General features: G+C 41.1%; 1 protein-coding gene across 13 annotated transcripts in view; it reads left to right on the top strand.

Annotated features, from left to right (window-relative positions):
* The window catches only part of B3GLCT (beta 3-glucosyltransferase), a 104,998-nt gene that overhangs the window by 49,324 nt on the left and 36,704 nt on the right, over positions 1-18,970 (top strand). For all 13 annotated transcript variants that reach the window (XM_081549245.1, XM_081549253.1, XM_081549258.1 and 10 more), the window contains 4 exons: positions 1,658-1,734; positions 2,262-2,373; positions 10,706-10,842; positions 18,055-18,118. In XM_081549245.1, coding sequence (XP_081405371.1) covers positions 1,658-1,734; positions 2,262-2,373; positions 10,706-10,842; positions 18,055-18,118 — 390 coding nt within the window. The remainder of the gene's footprint in view (positions 1-1,657; positions 1,735-2,261; positions 2,374-10,705; positions 10,843-18,054; positions 18,119-18,970) is intronic.

The following is an 18,970-nucleotide window of genomic DNA, read 5'->3' as shown; positions in this document are numbered from 1 at the left end:
GTTTCTTTTCTAGCTAGTGCATATTAGCATGCTCCCAATGAGTTTGAGAGAACTCCAGGAGATAGTGAAGGACAGGGAAGCCTGGCGTGGTGCAGTCCACGGGGTCACAAAGAGTTGGAGACGACATAGTGACTGAAAAACAAATAATTATTTGAAATGTTTATGCAAGTATTAATGTTATTAGTTGTCTTCACACATGATTTTTTTCTCTTTTATAATCCCCTGTGTATATGTGTGTGGTCTATATTTGTGTATGGCATATATGCTGCTGCTGCTGCTAAGTTGCTTCAGTTGTGCCCAACTCTTAGTGACCCCATGGACTGCAGCCCACCAGGCTCCTCCGTCCATGGCATTTTCCAGGCAGGAGTACTGGAGTGGGTTGCTAGTGCCTTCTCCAATGGCATATATGTGTATAAGCATATAACTATATATGTGTACATGTACAGATATGGCATATACGTGTGCATGTATAGCATATATGTGTATATAGCATATAGCTAGTATGTGTATATGTGTACATATAACAAATTTTGAAAGACAGTGAGAATTACTTCATTATTCAGAATCAATAGTAGGAAAGCCCAGAGTTATATTGGGTAGCTGCTAATTCCAGCTTTAGGGTTTGCTTTTCTCTGTAACATGCCATATTGTTAGTGTGATGTAACCTTAGGTTACTGTTTTTACATTTCATATTTGTACATGAAAGTTAAAAAAATACTATATAAAATGAAGAAGTAAGACTTATTTGATAGTCCAAGGATTTATATTGAAAATCATTCTTTCTTAAATAGTAAGCTTATATGAACTTCAAGAATGGTGTGGAATCTACTTTAGTATGATAATATTTCAAGTAGTTAAATATGTATCCTTAAAGTCTTTTCTCTGTAATAGTTACCTGGATATAGCTTGTATAAAGCACAGAATATGCTGATGTTTGTTGTGGGGGTGTTCAAGCATATTATATGTCTGACTTTTGGCTTGTCACAACTGGAAATAGATTGAATACTGCTTAATCGTTTTATATTTATAGCTTAAAAAATATGAGTCTCTATGTATATGTATGCATGTATACAGCCATAGTTTTGTCTATTTCTGGATCTTAGTTCTTACTAAGTTTATATAGATTTTGAAATTCCATCATTATGCTGTTACTGTTGTTGCCTGAATACTTAAGGATTCTATTTCCAGTATTCACAACTGAAGCTCTTTGTTATGATGGTGTTTTAGTGTTTTTAAGGCATATTCTAAATTTTTTTTCCTCACATGAGATAAACCGTATATTATTCCTTTCGTTTAGCCGAAGTGTTTTACTCCCCACTTTCCACGTGCTTCCCCCACTGGGCGCACAGTAAAAGCTGTGTTTATACCTCTGAGTTTTCCCTCACTTGCCCTGGGCTCGTCCCTTCCAGCCGCTTTTGCAGATATGCAAATTTCAGGGCTTCAGCACTGTCTGGAGCCTAGGTGAGGGGAGTTTGTGTGGGTTCAGTTAACATCCTTCATTCTAGTGGCTCCTGAAGAAAAAAAAAGAAAGTAGTATGAAGAATAAAATGTCAGATCTTTAAAAATACCTGGTTTGAAATTTGAGTCTTTCAAAGAAATCGTTGTGGTCATGTTGTATTATTTATTTATGTCTCTGCTTTGATGGTTGTTTCTTCAGGACATGCCCATAGTCCTCCTCCTTCACCAGCTGGCTCAGCAGGAAGGCGCGTGGACCATACTTCCGTTGTTACCGCAGTACGTTGCCCATGAAATGTGCTCGTTATTGGCATCTCTACCCGACACTCATAGGCTCCCTTGTTTTCTCACTAAGTGTGTTTTTCCCCGCGAGTCAGCAAGTAAAGTCATTGGACTGTATGCTTGCTACCTTAATCAGATTTCTTAATGATTGATTCTTAATCATGAATAGCTTTTATTTTTAAATGTTTCTTTCTTAAAAGATATAATGTCAGTATATTTGATATTTTGAGACTGATTTTGAGATCTGTTGAGCTGGGGTTTGTCACGGAAAGAGTTAACTTGAACTCTGGCTGTTCCATAAACCATTAGTATCTGGCTTTTCCATTGATATAAGCTGAAACTATACATGGAAGAAAAATATAGGGGAAAAATTCAGATTTCTTGCTATTTTGTGTGTCCTTTATTTGCTTCCTGCTTTCTCTTCCTTAATAAGTTTTAAACCTTGTTATAAACTCACTTTATAAAAATGATTACTAAAAAAAAAAAAAGAAAAAAATGATTACTAGAATCTTTATTTTTCTCAGCTTTTCTGTAATGTATAGCAGAAATTCATCATGGATTTTCTTCTGTGAAGAAGAGACAAGAATACAAATTGTACAACTCTTAGAAACACTCAGAAGATATGACCCATCAAAGGTAAATACAACTTCAAGTATTTTTATTTTGCATGGAGAAAGTGCTTAAAGGAAGTTTAATTTTGATTAAGAGGTTTTTCAGTCTAATAAAAACACTCAATTTAAAATTAAGAAGAACAAAATAAGCTGCTCTCACCCGGTGATATGGAGCATATTCTATGGAATGTGTATCTCAATAAACTTGCTTTAACTTTAAAGAAAAAAGAATGAAATAGCAGTTAAATATCTGGAAGCAATGTTAAATAATTCTCTTTGAGGTTTGGAGCTATCAGACAGATGGAACTTACAATGAGCCATTTTTAAATGGAAAAAACACTAAAACCAGTTTTAGAGAATTAAGAAAACTATAAACCAGAGTTAAGAAATAAGTTTAAATTGGTTATTTCTTTTTATCAACAACGACCACATGTTGGTTTAGGTGAGAAATAGCTTTTTGAGAATGAGCTGTGTATTGGGCACTGTGATAGCGGGAGCTTGGACAGACAGACGGGTCTTGGCTGGCTGGCTGGTGCCGAGTAGCAGGGGGTGATGGGCCACTGAAGAAGCAGTTACAGTTGAAAGTGAGACACCTTTTAAGGGAAACACTGGGCGTTAGAAGCAGCACAGCAGGGCATCCGCTCTCATCTGGGAAGGTCATGACACAATGTGACATTTAGCCTGAGTCCCATGGAGTGAGTAGGAGTTAATAGCAGAGAGAACTAATTCCAAGCAGAGGGAACAGTATCTGAGAAGGTCTCCAGGTGAGACAGGCTATGCCTTGTGAGGAAAGTCCACCCTTGCCTTCACACTGTAACATTGTATCTCATGCAGATAGGATGTCGCAAATGGATCGTGTTTACCTCTAAGTTCTGAATGCTGGACACAGTGTTTAACACTTTCTAGGTGGTCAGTGAATGTGTGTGTGTGCGTGTGTGTGTGTGTGTGCGCATGCTCAGTCCTGTCTGACTCTTTGCAACCTCATGGATTGTAGCCCGCCAGGCTCCTCTGTCCATAGCATTTCCCAGGCAAGGATACTGGGGTGGGTTACCACGCTCTCCTCCAGGGGATCTTCCTGACTCAGGGATAAAACCTGCATCTCCTGTGTCTCCTGCATTGGCAGGTGGATTCTTTACCCCTGAGCCCCCTGGGAAGCCCTAAATGTTTGTGCAGGACTGAGTAACTCTGAAACACCAGCTGTCCTGCTGGGCTACGTGCAAGGTCTCTTGAGGTTCACAGGCAGCTCTGGAGCTTTGTGGAGGGTAAATTAGGCTGTTCAGTTCTCTTGGAGAAGCCCAGGTTACGCCTTGATCACTTTATGGGATTCTTTCAATGTGGAATAAGCGGAATTGGGTCCTTTCTGGTACTGCTGGACACCCGCACCCCCACCCCCCCCACCCGTTCTGATGCCCACTCCAGAAGTGAATCAGATTCAATGAGGGTACGGAAAAGGAGCCATGGCTTCCAGGTGCCTGCGGGGTTTGTTGATGTGGACACACATAGAATTGGGCAACAGTGACCATTAGGTTGGTTTCTCAAATGCTGGAAAGTTTGTTACTACAATAAAACCACTGGTCTTGATGCTTTTTAAATGCTGTGAGGGCCCATTATGATTTCTCTTCATGCTTTTGATTTCTAGGCAAACACAGATATAATTGAATGAGAAGGTTGTTAGGTTAAACAAATAATTCCTTCAAAGGAGAGAAGATTTATGAACGTGTCTCATCCAGTCTTTTCAGATGGTGCTGAGCAGTGTCTGGGTGCTTTGTGCCATGTTTTATGTAAAACATTTGTTAGGCTTTTATGTTTTCCTTTGACTTGAGAAAAACTCCCAGCTCTTTTTTGGAATGTAGGAGTTTTAATGCCTTCTAGTGTTCGCTTCACCTGGAGATTATTTTTTCCATTAACTATAGCTCTAATTCTGTACAGAAGATGGTGACTCACTGTACTTTTTAATGAAAATTGGAATGATAAATTTAAAAGTTCAGAGCAAGTTCATGAAAAGCAAGTACAGAACAGAGGTAAAATAAGACATTTTCTTCTTTTGTGATCTCTACCACGTGAAAAAAGTCGAGGATGTTTTATTTCATTTAAAACTAGCACTGGGGAATAAAAATTACATGATGTTTGAAGTTAGCTCAAACCATTATTTTTTCTCCCGACCATATGAAATTTTAGGAAAAAAGTATAAAACAAACTTAGTTTTGACACTGACACAGACAAACTGTATTAAAATAATATGTGTTAGAGTATCATTATTTTGTTGGATTCTGACATTGTTTCCCTTCAATATCTTGTCATTCTCACTAATCAAATTTATGCTGTTATACAATATTTTAAATGAAAAACTTTAATCTTTATTAAAATAATTAATCTCAGTTAATTGCCTTTCTGGGTGATTTCTATAAATTTCTATATCTCATTGAAGTCTTTCTGTTTTTTTTTCCCCTACAGTATGCTTTTATTATGTGTGCATTTGCTGAAATGTCTTTAATTTTTAATTCTTAATAGAGGTAAAATATGAGTGCTGGCAAAGAGTAATTCTAAGCTACTAATAGAACACTGAGTTATTCTTTTACAGTTTGTCTTAATAGTCTTTATTAAGAAACCATCAAGAAAATCATTGGGCTTCCCTGGTGGCTCAGCTGGTAAAGAATCCACCTGCAGTGCGGGAGATCTGGATTCAATCCCTGGGTTGGGAAGATCCCCTTGAGAAGGGAATGGCTACGCATTCCAGTATTCTGGCCTCTGGCCTGGAGAATTCCATGGACTGTATAGTCCATGGGGTCACAAAGAGCTGGACACGACAGGGAGTGCTTCTTCACAGAATATGTATTGATTTCTCCCTTAGAGTAGTTTACGATATGCATGTGTGCTTATTTGCTCAGTTGTGTCCGACTCTGCGACCCCAAAGACTGCAGCCCACCAGGCTCCTCTGTCCATGCGGATTCTCCAGGCAAGACGAGAATAGTGGAGTGGGTTGCCATGCCCTTCTCCAGGGGATCTTCCCCACCCAGGATCGAACCCAGGTCTCCTGCATTGCAGGAGGATTCTTTACTGTCTGAGCCACCAGGAAAGCCCACTTTACAGTATAACGCCCCACAAAGATATTGAAAAACAGTCTTATATATTAGATAGCCAAACACTGCTATTAATCATTAAAATATAAAAACGTGTTCTGCATAAATTTATGTTTGGAACAGGAGATTATAATAGTGAAAGATTATTGAGAAAGGTGCTAAAATATACTGAAAATTGAAATGATAAACTTATCATTTATTTATGATGAAGTGTTTATTTTCTTTAAACAAGCTATATTTACATGGTATGTTAAATGTGATGATGTTCTTTCATGTTGGTTCATGTTTAGTCATTTGAATTTTTAAGAAGATATTGAATTTTCTATCTTAAGCCAAGGTTATTTGCTTTATAATTACTTCCCTTGCCCAGTGGTGACTTCATATATCCATAAAGTGTTGGGAAGAAATCCTCGGGTGGAACCAGGAACCTAGACACTCTATTACGTGTCTGCTTTCACGTCTGCTCATTTATGACTTGTTGCTGAACTGACCCAGACTGAGACGGGGAGGTGTTTGAAATACAGCCGTGAGCAGAAGAGGGCTCTTAGGAGACAGCACTGTCTCTCTCCTGCTTTTATTTTCTGATAAGGAATAGGGAGTGAGGTCGTGATGGCTGGATAACAGAAAATACTACCAAGCTTTAGAACTTCGGGTACTTGATTTAAACGATTCTGTTGACGTTTCTTTAATGGTTGCCTTTGAAAGCCCTCCCAGGATTGGTGCATCATTTAACACAAAACTCGGAGCACCTGGGACAGGTGAGGTAGCCTGCAGATATAGCGGCGAGCGAAATGGACACCACCCCAGGTCACAAGGAGGGAGTGATCATAATTATGCAGGGGAGACGGGCAATAGGCAGACCTGAAATACTGCATCAGATGGTAGTAAGTGCTGTGGAGCAAAAGAACACAAAATGAGAGGGATGACAGATAGACTGAGGGTGGACTTCCTTCTCTGTTTAGGGTATTTAGGAAGAACTTCAGAGCTCACGTCAGTTTGAGCCACGTGTGAAGGAGCCAAGGGAGTGAGTTTCATGCTCTCTGATCCTGTGCCCGCAGCCCACGTACCCAACAGGAGCTGTAGCCTCACTCGGTTCAAACATGAACTCTGCATTCCCCTTTGTTCCTCTCCTGTCTCAGTCTCCTGCCTCTTGGAAATGGCGTCCCTGTGTATCAGCTGTTCACAGGAAGAGACCAGGGACTGGACTCCCCTCATGTTGGCACATTCAGTGGAATCTCCTGCCAGGTTACACCTCTTGTCCGTCTTCTCTCTGTGTTAAAACTTCACTCTGGTCCAGGCTGCCATCATGTCCTTGACCGTGACTGGAGCATCCTAGCTCTTCTCCTGGTTTCCACTCTTGCCATCCCAGTAAATCTAGTAAGCCTGCTAATTCAGATCACCTCCCTCACCTGCTCAAAAACTCCCCCTGTGGTTTCCCACTGCCCCTGAGATGGCTTCACTAGGTGTAGAACTCCAGGTTGACAGTCGACAGTAGTTTTCTATGGCTGTAAAAATGCTTCATTCTTTTATTTCTCTCTTTTTTTGTTGTTGAAAAGTTAACTATATGTCTTGTTTTTCTTTGAAAGAAATATGTACACCCCTTCCCCCAAACTGCTTTTAAGGTTTTTCTCTTTGTTTTTTTTAACCAACATGTGCCTAGATGCCTTTTTTTTTTCTTTGTATTTTTCTTGGTTAGAGTTTATAGAGCTTCTTGAATCTGATGACTTTTGTCAGTTATCATTTTAGAAGAGTCTAAGCCTGTGTTTCTTCAAACATTGAGTTCCATTTGTCTCTCTTCCTATTTTGGGTTTCAAAATTTTACTTGCTTTTATTGAAGTATAGATGATTTACAGTGTTGTGCCAATCTCTGCTGTACAGCTGAGTGACACAGTTTTACACATTATATACATTCTTGTAATAAGCTTTTCCATTATGGTTTATCCCAGGAGATTAGATACAGTTCCTGTGCTATGCATTAGGACCTTGTTGTTTATCCTTTTAAATTTTAATAGTTTGTATCTACCAATCCCAAATTCCCAGTCTCCTTCCGTCCCTGGCCCTCTCCGCTTTGCCAACCACGAGTCTGATCTTTATGCCTGTGAACCCGTTTCTGTTCTGTAGCTAGATTCATTTGTGTCATATTTGAGATTCCACATATAAGTGATGTCACATGGTATTTGTCTTTCTCTTTTTGTCTTCATTTAGCTTGAATATCATGTATTTTAGAACTTTCACTGTGTCCCTGTTGCACTTCAGCTCTTTTTTGGTATGTTCCTCTTTGTTTTCTTTTTTGTGCATCAATGTGAATGTTTTTTACTGACTTACCTTCCATGTCATTAATTCTGTCTTCTGTTGAAAGTGAAAGTTGCTCAGTTGTGTCCAACTCTTTGCAACCCCATGGACTATAGAGTCCATGGAATTCTCCAGGCCAGAATACTGGAGTGGGTAGCCTTTCCCTTCTCCAGCAGATCTTCCCAACCCAGGAATCGAACCGGGGTCTCTTGCATTGCAGGTGGATTCTTTACCAGCTTCAGCTACCAGCTGAAGCCCTGGTATCTCTTGTATTGGGGTGGCCAAAAAGTCTCTTTGGGTTTTTCTGTATAAACTCAAACTTCTTGGCCAACCCAATATTATTAATGTCTGATATTCACTTGAATTCCTAATTTTAGCTATTGCATTATTTGGTTTTAGAATTTCCATCTGGCTCTTGTTTATAGGTTCTAGTTCTTTGGTAAAAATCACCTTTTCATCTATTTTCTTAACCATATTAACTGCAGAATCTTATTTGTGAAGCTCTAGTTCTCATTTTTCTGTTTTTGGTGTGGTCCTGTGTCTTGGCGTGCAGGGTTAATTTTCACTAAATGCCAGCTATTTGATGTGAAAAATTGAAGAGACTGTGGGTGGTATCTCTTCCTACAGGAAGATTTGATCTTCTTCGGGGTTGTAGACCTTGTTTGGGTAGGTCTGTTTACAGACCGCCCTTATCCATAGACCCTTTTCCCCCGGTAGACCCTGTATTCCAGCCTTGAGCTCCCAGAACTACTATTGAAGCTTTCCTCTGCTTAGATTTTAGCTGCTTCACTGCTGTTTTCCACTTGGTTCTTGTGTTTTTCTCTTGGTTTTCTTGTAGCCTAGGAGTTGAAGGGAGATTCAGGCAGAATTTTGGCGTCACTCCTTTGGGATCCCCATAAACCTCTACCTTCGTGGCAGCCTCCGGCTCCAGCTCTGTCTCTGCGGTGCAGCCACACAGGAGTCCCCAGTTGCCACTCTGTTCTGTGTGGTCCTTTGCTCTCGTTCAGTCACTCAGTCGTGTCCAACTCTTTGCGACGCCATGAACTGCAGCACGCCAGGCTTCCCAGTCCATCACCAACTCCTAGAGCTTGCTCAAACTCATGTCCATTGAGTCAGTGATGCCATCCAACCATCTCGTCCTCTGTCATCCCCTTCTCCTCCTGCCCTCAATCTTTCCCAGCATCAGGGTCTTTTCCAATGAGTCAGCTCTTTGCATCAGGTGGCCAAAGTATTGGAGCTTCAGCATCAGTCCTTCCAATTTAATATTCAGGGTTGATTTCCTTTAGGATTGACAGGTTTGATCTCTTTGCTGTCCAAGGGACTCAAGAGTCTTCTCCAGCACCACAGTTCAAAGACATCAATTTCTTTGTGCTCAGCCTTCTTTATGATCCAACTGTCACATCTGTACCTGACTACTGGAAAAACCATAGCTTTGACTATATGGACCTTTGTCGGCAAAGGGATGTCTCTGCTTTAATACATTGTCTAGGTTTGTCATAGCTTTTCCTTTGCTCCGAGAACCAGCAAATTCCTCGAGGGTAAAGAAGATGAATATGAGGTTCCCATGGGTGGGCTCCCCTGCTCTCTGGGATGTTGACCTTCTCATCCTGTTTGCCTCGGTTGCTTTCCGATGCCCTCAATCATTTGCTCTAAGAATTTCTCCAGCTTTTGTACTTGTTCTTGTTGGGAGAGTAGCTCTGACCCAGGCTGTTCTCTTGTGACATATGAACCCTGGTCTCTCTTTGGCTTCTCTTTCTTACCTTGTTTCCCATACCCAGTATCTTCCAGCCACACTGAACTAAATTTTTTCATTAAATATATATCAAGTTTTTTTCCCCACTTCAGGGACCTTATATCAACTGCCTCACCTGTTCTTTCCCAGATGTGTGCTCAGCTTAGTGATATTAAAGCTGAGTTCAACGGTCATCTCCTAAGAAGTTCCCTCTCTTTCCAGGGTGGTCCCCGTCACTCTGATTTTCATCGTAGTAGCACATGCAGTCACTATCTGAAGTCATTTTATTTTCCTGCTTGCTGTCTGTCTCCCCACTGTTGTATAAGCTCTGTTCCTGCCTGGTGTGGGATAAATGTTCATTGATGACAAATAATAAATGTTAATGAATGAATGAATAAAATAACCACTGATTCTGGAAGGAGTTTTCTGTTTTCTCCTTCCTCTCATCTTTCAGGCACCAGAGGGTGGGGACAGCCCTGCAGCCGTGGGCTCCATGCTGGCTCCTGCCGTGCCACTCACGGCTCTCTCCTGACCCCTCGTACCTGGGAGAGTTACGGTCCCTTTGGCAAATAAACCTCCTTGAATTATCCTAATTTGAGTGTGTCCTCTTTCAGCCTACTGACTCTGCTTTGGTCACTAAAAATAATCGAACCCAGGTCTCCCACATTGCAGGCACATCCTTTACCAGCTGAGCCACCAGGGAAGCCCAAGAATACTGGAGTGGGTAGCCTATCCCTTCTCCAGCGGATCTTCCCAACCCAGGGATCAAACCAGGGTCTCTTGCATTGCAGGCAAATTCTTTACCAACTGAGCTATCAGGGAAGCCAGTAAAAATAAATTAGTATATAAATTTCTACATTTGATTGTTTTTATATTCAAATTGTATGCATAGAATATCACTTTGTTCCTAAATTCATTAAATAAATGTTGAACTAAACAAAAAAAAGGAACAGTTTTCTTTAATAGTTTTTTGATAGGAAATATTCTATAAAATAACATTTTTGTGTTTATAATATAATGATGGCTAACATTTTGTTCATCCCGATGGTGTGATCTTAAATTGCTTTCTTCATACACAAAGATTATGCTGTATTCATTATCATATGAGTATTATATTTTTGTTAAAATTCTTTAAAAATATATAATCTGTGCTTATGCTCTATCACTCAGAATATTTAACTAAAACTAATGCTACTCATTTGTTTTGGGTCTTGCATGAATGACTTCTTAAAAATTTTTTCTATGTTTAACAGGAATGGTTTTTAGGAAAAGCATTACATGATGAAGAATCTACAATAATTCACCATTATGCCTTTTCTGAAAATCCTACAGTTTTTAAATATCCAGACTTGGCTGCCGGCTGGGCCCTTAGTATCCCCCTGGTAAACAAGTAAGAATTTATTAGACTTTCTTTTCATTTCACTTTGTGTATGAATCAACTTTTATTTCGCTAAGTGAGCTTTTCAGCAGAGGCAACGAGCGGTAGAGCTGGGAGGCGGGCAGCCGGAGCCAGACACAGAGGCTCCGTCCCTTGCTCGTCCTGTCTCAGGGCTCCCTGCTCTGTGCTTCCTCTCGCTCACCTGCTGCAAAATGAGGGGAATGATGAACTGTGAGACCGAGGAGGGCACACGAGTGCTCAGGACTCTACACCCAGGAGGGTGACCACTGCTGTCAGTGGACCTGGTGATCTCCAGGCGTGACTTTGTCAGTAAGGAAATGAATCCGTAGCATGCCTGTGGGGCTGGGTTGATGGCTGGTTATGTGCATGGATATATACACGAGTTTAAACGGGGCCTGGGCAGAAGATGCTGTAGATAATCGTACCTGGCTATTTGTGTGATAATCCCAGTGATGCTTTTGTGATGTGAAAGGAGAAGGTAAATTGTAATTCAGGGGAAGTATGGCTGTTGTCAGGCCTCTTAACCTAAATAATTCAGATTATTTGTGAGTTTTTGTTCTTTCAGGAATGGAGAGTTGATAATGCAATTGTGGTTTTTATTTCTGCAAAGATTAAAGTGTTTCTATTATTTTTTACACTAAGTGGCCTGTTTCTAGAGGTTGGAGCCCTAGAAAGCTTTTTAGCCCATTGTAGATATAGAAGGTAGTAGATATGTTGTCATCCATGGTTGCCCAAACTTCTGGACTGCTCCCTTGACATTTGAAAGTTCTTTAGTGTAATACTCTCCTTTGCAGTGTAAATGTAAGTGGCAGCAAAGTCCTCAGAGTGGATGAAAGGAATATTGTTGCTGGAATTGGAAAGGGAGATTGGTAGTTTATTGCTGCAGGAGTTCAACAGTGTTATTCAGGAGTCTGGTTCTCTCTAGAGTCTCTGGCTTAGCACACAGCATCATTTTATCCTAAATCTGTTTCACTTTGTGGTTTCAAGGCAGTAAGGGCTATGTGTTTCTTATCTATGGCCAGCAGGAGAGAGCCTCCAGCCGTGGAGTATGCTAATCTTTAGTCTCTAGTTGTGCATTTGTGTCAAGTGGCTTCAGTCGTGTCGGACTCTTTGAGACTCTATGGACCGAGCCCACCAGGCTCCTCTGTCCGTAGGATTCTCCAGGCACAAATACTGGGGTGGGTTGCCATTTCCTTCTCCAGGGGATCTTCCCCACCCAGGGATCGAACCTGAGTCTCTTAGGCCCTGCACCTGCGACGTCTCTAGTTGGATCCTGTCCAGTTAAAGTTGATGGGGACAACTTAAGGCGCCTACAACCTCTGGACCATAAACAGCTACCAGGGAACTTTAGAGCATCAGGTGGGATCAGACTGACTCTGACTCTGGAGACCTCTTTATTGACCTAAAAAAATTAATCAAAATCAGAATTCTCTTAGAAGGCTCTGTATTGTGTAGTTAGCCAACAGCGCCCACTGCAGGAGTGTTTATTCCCCATGTCTCCTTTCCTTGACTGATGACTTAGTAGGTAGGGCAATGATTTATAGTTACTTATGAATTTCTTCTGTTGAGTTAAGTTCAGTTGCTCAGTCATGTCTGACTCTTTGTGACCCCATGGACTGCAGCACGCCAGGCCTCCCTATCCATCACCAACTCCTGGAGTTTACTCAAACTCATGTCCATTGAGTCGGTGATGCCATCCAACCATCTCATCCTCGGTCATCCCCTTCTCCTCCTGCCTTCAGTCTTTCCTAGCATCGGGGTCTTTTCAAATGAGTCAGCTCTTTGCATCAGGTGGCCAAAGTATTGGGGTTTCAGCTTCAGCATCAGTCCTTCCAATGAACATTCATGACTGATTTCCTTTAGGATGGACTGGTTGGATGTCCTTGCAGTCCAGGGGACTCTCAAGAGTCTTCTCCAACACCACAGTTCAAAAGCATCAATTCTGCGGCGCTCAGCTTTCTTTATAGTCCAACTCTTGCATCCATACATAACTACTGGAAAAACCATAACCTTGACTAGACAGACCTTTGTTGGCAAAGTAATGTCTCTGCTTTTTAATATGCTGCTGGGTAGGTTGGTCATAGCTTTTCTTCCAAAGAGTAAGCATTGTTTTATTTCATGACTGCAGTCACCATCTGCAGTGATTTTGGAGCCCCCAAAAATAAAGTCTGACACTGTTTTCCACTGTTTCTCCATCTATTTGCCATGAAGTCTTGGGACCAGATGCCATGATCTTTGTTTTCTGAATGTTGAGCTTTAAGCCAACTTTTTCACTCTCCTCTTTCACTTTCATCAAGAGGCTCTTTAGTTCTTCTTCACTTTCTGCCATAAGGGTGGTGTCATCTGCATATCTGAGGTTATTGATATTTCTCCCGGCAATCTTGATTCCAGCTTGTGCTTCTTCCAGCCCAGCGTTTCTCATGATGTACTCTGCATATAAGTTAAATAAGCAGGGTGACAATATACGGCCTTGACGTACTCCTTTTCCTATTTGGAACCAGTCTGTTGTTCCATGTCCAGTTCTAACTGTTGCGTCCTGACCTTCATACAGGTTTCTCAAGAGGCAGGTCAGGTGGTCTGTTATTCCCATCTCTTTCAGAATTTTCCACAGTTTATTGTGATCCACACAGTCAAAGGCTTTAGCATAGTCAATAAAGCAGAAGTAGATGTTTTTCTGGAACTCTCTTGCTTTTTCCATGATCCAGCAGATGTTGGCAATTTGATCTCTGGTTCCTCTGCCTTTTCTAAAACCAGCTTGAACATCTGGAAGTTCACGGTTCACGTATTGCTGAAGCCTGGCTTGGAGAATTTTGAGCATTACTTTGCTAGTGTGTGAGATGAGTGCAATTGTGCGGTAGTTTGAGCATTCTTTGGCATTGCCTTTCTTTGGGATTGGAATGAAAACTGACCTTTTCCAGTCCTGTGGCCACTGCTGAGTTTTCCAAATTTGCTGGCATATTGAGTGTAGCACTTTTGCAGCCTCATCTTTCAGGATTTGAAATAGCTCAACTGGAATTCCATCACTTCCACTAGCTTTGTTCATAGTGATGCTTCCTAAGCCCACTTGACTTCACATTCCAGGATGTCTGGCTCTAGGTGAGTGATCACACCATTGTGATTATCTGGGTCGTGAAGATCTTTTTTGTACAGTTCTTCTGTGTATTCTTGCCACCTCTTCTTAATATCTTCTGCTTCTGTTAGGTCCATACCATTTCTGTCCTTTTTTGAGCCCATCTTTGCATGAAATGTTCCCTTGGTATCTCTAATTTTCTTGCAGAGATCTCTAGTCTTTCCCATTCTGTTGTTTTCCTCTGTTTCTTTGCATTGATAGCTGAGGAAGGCTTTCTTATCTCTCCTTGCTATTCTTTGGAACTCTGCATTCAAATGGGAATATCTTTCCTTTTCTCCTTTGCTTTTGGCTTCTCTTCTTTTCACACCTATTTGTAAGGCCTCCTCAGACAGCCATTTTGCTTTTTTGCATTTCTTTTTCTTGGGGATGGTCTTGATTCCTGTCTCCTGTACAAAGTCATGAGCCTCCGTCCATAGTTCTTCAGGCACTCTGTCTATCAGATCTAGTCCCTTAAATCTATTTCTTACTTTCACTGTATAATCGTAAGGGATTGGATTTAGGTCATATGGTCATACCTGAATGGTCTAGTGGTTTTCCCTATTTTCTTCAATTTAAGTCCGAATTTGGCAATAAGGAGTTCACGATCTTAGCCACAGTCAGCTCCCGGTCTTGTTTTTGCTGACTGTATAGAGCTTATCCATCTTTGACTGCAAAGAATATAATTAATCTGATTTTGATGTTGACCATCTGGTGATGTCCATGTGTAGAGTCATCTCTTGTGTTGTTGGAAGAGGGTGTTTGCTATGACCAGGGCATTCTTTCGGCAGAACTCTATTAGCCTTTGGCCTGCTTCATTCTGTACGCCAAGGCCAAATTTGCCTGTTACTCCAGGTGTTTCTTGACTTCCTACTTTTGCATTCCAGTCCCCAATAATGAAAATGACATCTCTTTGAGTGTTAATTCTACAAGGTCTTGTAGGTCTTCATAGAACCGTTCAACTTCAGCTTCTTCAGCATTACTGGTCAGGGCATAGACTTGGATTACCATATTGAATGGTTTGCTTTGGAAACAAACAGATCATTCTGTCATTTTTGAGACTGCATCCAAATACTGCATTTCGGACTGTTTTATTGACTATGATGGCTACTCCATTTCTTCTAAGGGATTCTTGCCCACAGTGGCAGATATAATGGTCATCTGAGTTAAATTCACCCATTCCAGTCTATTTTAGTTCACTGATTCCTAAAAAGTCGACGTTTACTCTTGCCATCTCCTGTTTGATCACTTCCAATTTGCCTTGATTCATGAACCTAACATTCCAGGTTCCTATGCAATATTGCTGTTTACAGCATTGGACCTTGCTTTCATCACCAGTCACATCCACAACTGGGTGTTGTTTTTGCTTTGGCTCCATCTCTTCATTCTTTCTGGAGTTATTTCTCCACTGGTCTCCCGTAGCATATTGGGCACCTACCGTCCTTGGAGTGGATCTTTCAGTGTCTTATCTTTTTTGCCTTTTCATACTGTTCATGGGGTTCTCAAGGCAAAAATACGGAAGTGGTTTGCCATTCCCTTCTTCAGTGGACCACATTTTGTCATTTCTTCTGCTCAAGTCACCAGAAAAACTGGTTACTTAAACATCTCATGATACTCACTTTCTTAGGCTTTCTCATCAGAAATACTTCCTCACTGGAAATACACTCTGCATCAGTTGAGTTTATTTGCTCAGTCATGTCTGACTCTTTGTGACCCCATGGACGGCAGCACACCAGGCTTCCCTGTCCATCACCAACTCCCGGAGCTTGCTTAAACTCATGTCCATCGAGTCGGTGATGACATCCAACCATCTCATCCTCTTCATCCCCTTCTCCTCCTGCCTTCAATCTTTTCCAGCATCAGGGTGTTTTCTAGTGAGTCAGTTCTTTGCATCAGTGAGTGTTGAAGTAACACTTTCCAACGTTTCCTGGTGATCCATCTAACATGATTTCCTTACCCCAACATCAATTTAAAAAAATTGCATGTTTGGAGAAATGCTTGTTAATTTTCAATAAGGTGATTTCTTCGAATAAGTGTTACTACAGAACACAGTTACTGGTTTCTTCTGTTGTTTTTCTACCAGCAAACCTTATCTTGATTTCCTCCAATATCTTACTCTGTTGACTGTCTCACAAGTGGAATTAGAAAAGTCAGTAGGAAGTTTTCCTAATACAGAATTGAGGGGTTTGACGTTTGTTGCAAGTTTCCAGTCTGGCTGCTTGTGTGATTAGAACTAAAAGCTGAATGTCAAATGTCTTTTTTGCCGGGAACTGAATATTTAACGAAGAAATATTTTCATGAAATAATTGGAATTTCTGGCCTTGTGGGTTCCTGAAATTCGCATTTGAAAAGCCCTCGAGTATAGCCCTGGAGAAGTCACTGGTGACCCACTTCAGTACTCTTGCCTGGAAAATCCCGTGGATGAGGAGCCTGGTAGGCTGCAGTCCATGGGATCGCTAAGAGTCGGACACCACTGAGCGACTTCACTTTCACTTTCATGCATTGGAGAAGGAAATGGCAACCCACTCCTGTGTTCTTGCCTGGAGAATCCCAGGGACGGGGGAGCCTGGTGGGCCGCTGTCTATGGGGTCGCACAGAGTCAGACCGACTGACACGACTTACCAGCAGCAGCAGCAGCGAGTATAGCCCTTGGTTGGTGTATAGAAAAATGAAACCTAGGTCCCATTACTGGGACTTGCCTCTTAAGTTATGTGAATTCCCTCTGCACACTTTTAGAACTGGGACTCCTTTGCAAGATGACTGGGTTAGGCTGCGGGTGTCCCATGAGGCTGACTCATCCAGGGGAAGCTCATGATATTGATTAACCATCACTGGTTTTGGCAGATTCCATGGGTTGCTAAAGGCAGCCACTTACAGATGTCAGTGTACACACTGATCTGTCTCCAGTCAATCAGTGCTTATCTTAAAAGAGTCTATCAGTGACTGTCACTTTCTGTCCTTCTCTGGTTTTCCTCAAAGGAAAATGTACAAGAACTGAATGAGAAAGAAACTTTGAAAGTCAGGAGTAGAGAGCCTGTTTAGGGTGACAGTTCAGAGGTGTTTATTGTCTGTTAAGAAGGGGCAGGGGTGGCATGGCCATCTGACATTGGAGTTTGATCACAGTTCTCTGTTCCTTGCCTGTGGCAGTAAGCTCAAGTATGACTTGTTTTTGGTCTTTGGAGTCTGAATGTGGTCTGATCAGATTTTGAAGGCACTTGTCATGAGTCCAAATTTCAAAGTTAACTTGAAACAGTGTATTTATAAAAACTGGCTCCAACCAAACAGAATTCGAGCTGGGCAAGATTCCGTGCCAGGGCAGGTTTTTTTCCTATTAATATATATCAGGAATGTACTGAGAATGCAGTCTCTTTATGTAACATCCTCACCCACTCCTACTCAGGGGTCCGTGGGCAGATAACAAGCAGGAATGTGACAGAGATTCTTTGGGGCTTTTTTAGGGCTGTCGGCTGTCAAGCCACATTCGTATAAGCTGTGAGACCAGTGCTTTATAACTAAACGTAAATTACAACCTGTGTCTTCCTTTATCTCTGTATGACACAGGGCGTCTAAAGCCTGTGCTCTGTGACAACCTGGAGGGGTGGGGTGGGGAGGGAGGTGGGAGGGTTCAGGATTGAGGGGACACATGTATGCCTATGGCCAATTCATGTTGATATATGGCAGAAACTAGCACAATATTATAACTATCCTCCAGCTAAAATAAATTTTTTTAAAAAAAGAAATATTTGTGCTTTAGCCAGGCTGAAAACTCAATAAGGACTTTGAAAATTTGTTACTACTTTTCTTTTTAAAATCACTGTGATTTCTTTGAAGTTAAAATATTTATTAAGTGAAAGTGTTAGTCACTTAGTCATGTCCAACACTTTGCGACTATGTTTGCAACAAGTCTTACCTTCATTTCCTGGTGCACAAATAATTCTGTTTTCATGGTCCTTTGCCATAAGGAAATGAAAGTCTTACTTTTACCTTAAAATTTCTATTTTTGTTTTCAAATATTAGAAAGTCTCAAGAATGTATTATTCTTTTTTGATGCCTATTTTGGTTTTTTAAAAAACCTCACATTGTCTCTTATTTTCTAGGCTTACCAAGAGATTAAAGAGTGAATCCCTGAAATCTGACTTCACGATAGATTTAAAACATGAGGTGGGTCATGAATTTGTTTGGTTAAAAGTCTTTGTATCAAGAATCTGTGTTTTTTTAAATGGTAATAAGATCATACACATCGATAATCAACTTAAACATAAATAGGTTTAATGCACCAACCAAAAGACATAGGCTGGCAGATGAAAACACCTGCATGTTTGCACTTCCACTTACCACATCACTCTATTTAACCCCCCAAATTGTATGTAATTATTTTATAGTGTTAGGTTAATCATGTTTCCATTATAGATTTAAATTATAATTATTTTTTGTCTGGCAATTGATTGTGAAAACTGATAAACATATTTTACTATTGTGATTATGTAGTATTATTCACTTAATACCATTATATTATGATTGGTTAACAGAAAATAGTAGAATTCTATATTACTAAAGTGAAAGTGTTAGTTGCTCAGTTGTATCTGACTCTTTGCGGCCCCATGGACTGTAGCCCACCAGGCTCCTCTGTCCATGGGATTTTCCAGGCAAGAGTACTGGAGTGAGTTGCCTTCTCCCCTGGCGAAGGATATTCCTGATCCAGGGATCGAACCTGGGTCTCCTGCATTGCAGGTGGGTTCTTTACTGCCTGAGCCACCAGGGAAGCCAGAGGTTTAAACTGAGCCAGTTTAAAAAACTTGTCATTAAAATACCTCTGGTCTAATTTGGTGCTTTGGTTGCTCTTATGCCTCCATCACGTCTCTGTGCTGGCGCTCTGCAGCAGGATGGAGCCATCTGGTCCCCTGGCACTTAGTGGACACTGGTCGCTAAGCATCCTGAGGCAGGTGGCAGGCGTACCATTGTGAATCCAGTAATCTCTGGTCATCAGTTAAGAAGGTCTCTTGGTGCAGCTTA

The sequence above is a fragment of the Giraffa tippelskirchi genome, chromosome 12, assembly GCF_054371585.1.
Source record: "Giraffa tippelskirchi isolate mGirTip1 chromosome 12, T2T-mGirTip1v1.2.pri, whole genome shotgun sequence".
Lineage (NCBI taxonomy): Eukaryota > Metazoa > Chordata > Mammalia > Artiodactyla > Giraffidae > Giraffa > Giraffa tippelskirchi.
Note: the sequence above shows the minus strand (reverse complement) of the source record. Positions and strands in the feature narration are given on the sequence as shown.